The 3,145-nt window shown below is 42.4% G+C and overlaps 1 protein-coding gene across 1 annotated transcript; it reads left to right on the top strand.

Moving 5' to 3' along the window:
* The first annotated feature begins 1,861 nt into the window (after positions 1 to 1,861).
* Positions 1,862 to 2,788, top strand: LOC142456639 (olfactory receptor 2A5-like). The gene has a single exon (XM_075557788.1). It carries the CDS (start codon positions 1,862 to 1,864, stop codon positions 2,786 to 2,788), a length of 927 nt encoding a protein of 308 aa, XP_075413903.1.
* The last annotated feature ends 357 nt before the right edge of the window (positions 2,789 to 3,145 follow it).

A 3,145-nucleotide genomic window follows, 5' to 3' on the forward strand; every position in this document is an offset into this window, starting at 1 on the left:
ATGCTTTCCCATGAGGGCTGACTCATAGCAACCCCTTGTACAACAACAGCAAACACATCCTGGTCCTGCCCCTTCTGCACAATTTATGTTTGATCCTTCTGCTACATCCATGACTCTGGTTGAGAGGCTTCCTCTCTTTACCTGACTCTTACTTGACCGACCATTGTGTCTTTCTCCAGTGACTGCCCCCTCTGTATAGCATGGCCTACGTGCTGGAGACAGATGTGCCCATTCTCACTTCTAAAGAACATTCTCTCTGTACTTATTCTGAGACAGATTGGTTTGTCTTCTGGCAGTCCATGGTATATTCAATATTCTTCACCAAACCATAATTCAAATGCCTAAGTTCTTGTCTACCCTTCTTTATTGATGGTTCAGCCTTCAAATGCAAATGAAGAATTAAAAATACCATGGTGGGTCAGGTGTACTTTAGGCCCCCAACTGATAGTATTGTAGTATTTATCCTTAAATCTTTAAACAGCTTTTGTGTTTACTTGTTTGGGGCAACATTCACCCAACATGAGATGTCATTTGATTTCATGCTACTTCCATGAACTTTGATTGTCAACTCAACTAAACTCCAATCCTCGATAAACTCATTCTTTTTTTCCATTTGTTATGATGTTGTCCATGAATCCAGTTGAGAGGATTGTTGTTTTCTGGATGTTGAGGCGCAATCCCTACTGTGGTACATTCTTGGGTCTTCATCATTAAGTGCTTCACAACTTCTTGTCTTTTAGTGTGCAAGGTTTTGTCAAGTGCATTGAGGATTGCCTTCCTCCTGTCCTGAAGCCATATTCATTTTTCATGTAGTCCAGCTTCTTGCATTTGCTCAGCCTGCGGGCTGTAAAAAATAAGATGTAAGGTTACAGCCTTGATGAACATCTCTTCTGATTTAAATGATGCTTATCGCCTTGTTCTGTTGGAACGATTGCCTTTGTTCTCTGGCCAGGTTCCACAGGGCCATGCTTAAGGGCTTCTACAATTCCTTTTACAATATTATCCATAGCGAGTTATAGTTCAAACAGTCCACAGTCTTTACAGCATCAATAAAACACAGCTAAGCACCTTTTGGAATTCTCTGCTTTCAGCCAAGATCCTTGTGACATCAGCCATGATATTACGGACTCCACATTCTCTTCCGAATCCAACTTGACTTTCAGGCAGCTCCATGTGGGTTTCCTAATGCAACTTTTATTTAATCTATCTTCAGCTAACCTGACTTGCAGATCATATCAATGATATTCTTTGATAATTTCTACTCTGTTGGGTCACCTTTCCTTAGAAGGGGCATAGATATGGATCTCTCAGATCAGTTGGCCAGTTAACACTCTCTTCCACTTTTCTTTAGTTGTCGTCCAAATTTCTTAGTTTTGATGGCATTACAAAAACATACAGAATAGCCCACATATTGTTTCTACTATATCCTTGAATAGATATGATTTTTCTTCACGTTATGGGAATACTGACTTAATTTGATAATATATATAAACATAAAATGGCCAAAATACAAAACTCACTGCCATGCAGTTGATGTCTATAGGACAGGTGAGAACAGCCCCTCTATGTTACTGCTGATGTAACTCTTTACAGAAGTAAGTAGCCCTGTCTTTCTCTCTCAGAGAGGCTGGGGATTTCATACCTTGGCCACACAAGTCACAGACCAACTTGTAACCATTATGTGACTAGGACTCTTTTGATCTTAATGACATATTTATTTATAAATTAAATAAAGCAAATCCATGTGCAATGATTAATTTGTAAATACTCTCTTTTTCCACCCCTCTTTATATTTTGCTCATCGTCGATAGCTCTTCAGCTCCAACCTTCATGTTGCAGCCCTGGCCTCATCCGTTTGAACATGGGGGACAACCAGACCTGGATCTCAGAGATCACCTTACTGGGATTCCACGTGGACCCCACACTGGAATCTTTTTTCTTTGGGATATTTTCCTTCTTCTATGCTTTTACCCTGCTGGGAAATGGGGCAATAGTGGGGATCGTCTGCCTGGATCCCCGACTGCACACTCCCATGTACTTTTTCATCTCCCATCTAGCAATTGCTGACATGTCCTATGCTTCCAACAATGTCCCCAAGATGCTGGTGAACCTCCTGAGCAAGAAAAGAACCATCCTCTTTGTCCCTTGCATCATGCAGACATTTTTCTATATGGCTTTTGGTGTGACCGAATGTCTTCTCCTGATGGTGATGTCCTATGATCGCTATGTGGCCATCTGCCACCCGCTCCATTATGCTCTCATCATGACCTGGAGGGTTTGCATTGCTCTGGCAGTGTTCTCCTGGGCATTCAGCTCCCTCTTGTCTCTGATTCATATCATTCTCATCCTTCGGCTGCCCTTCTGTGGCCCTCATGAGATTGACCACTTCTTTTGTGAATTCCTGTCCATTCTCAAGCTGGCCTGTGCTGATACATGGCTAAATCTATTAATTACCTTTATTTCTTCTGTGTTTATTTTATTGGGGCCCCTCTCCCTGGTACTGTTCTCCTACACCCGCATCCTCATCGCCATCATAAGGATTCAGTCTGGGGATGGACGCAGAAAGGCCTTCTCCACCTGCTCCTCCCACCTTGGAGTGGTCGGGCTCTTCTTTGGCAGTGCCATCGTCATGTACATGGCGCCCAAATCTAGCCACCCTGAGGAGCAGCAGAAGGTCTTTTTCCTGTTCTACTGTCTGTTCAACCCTATGGTGAATCCCCTGATCTACAGCATGAGGAACGCAGAGGTGAAGGGTGCCCTGTGGAGAGTGCTGTGCAAGAAGAGCTGAAACTGACAGATATGAGAGAGTGCTAGTATTCAGCCTTTGCTCTCCTGGGACATGAAAGTTGCAGATGTTTACCACGTGCTTCATGAATGTAAACTTAAATGCAACATTCCTGACCCAAACATTAAAAGCTTGAACTATAGTGTTTCTAGAAAACGGAAAAGGAGACCATTTTCATGATATTGAGGTTGACACTGAGTTTTTGAGAAGGCGGAAGTAAAACGAGTCCTCAACATTTCATGGTTAACATGTGATATTCTGCGGGCCTTCTGGTCTCTGTTGTAACAAACATACTAGCATTATATGAGCCACAGATAAAGTATACATGGATGAGTACTGCTGTATTCTAATAAAACTTTT

This window comes from Tenrec ecaudatus, chromosome 9 (assembly GCF_050624435.1).
Source record: "Tenrec ecaudatus isolate mTenEca1 chromosome 9, mTenEca1.hap1, whole genome shotgun sequence".
Taxonomy (NCBI): domain Eukaryota; kingdom Metazoa; phylum Chordata; class Mammalia; order Afrosoricida; family Tenrecidae; genus Tenrec; species Tenrec ecaudatus.

Coding starts and splice junctions, on each gene's coding strand:
- LOC142456639 (XM_075557788.1), top strand. CDS start 1,862: ATGGGGGACAACCAGACCTGGATCTCAGAGATCACCTTACTGGGATTC.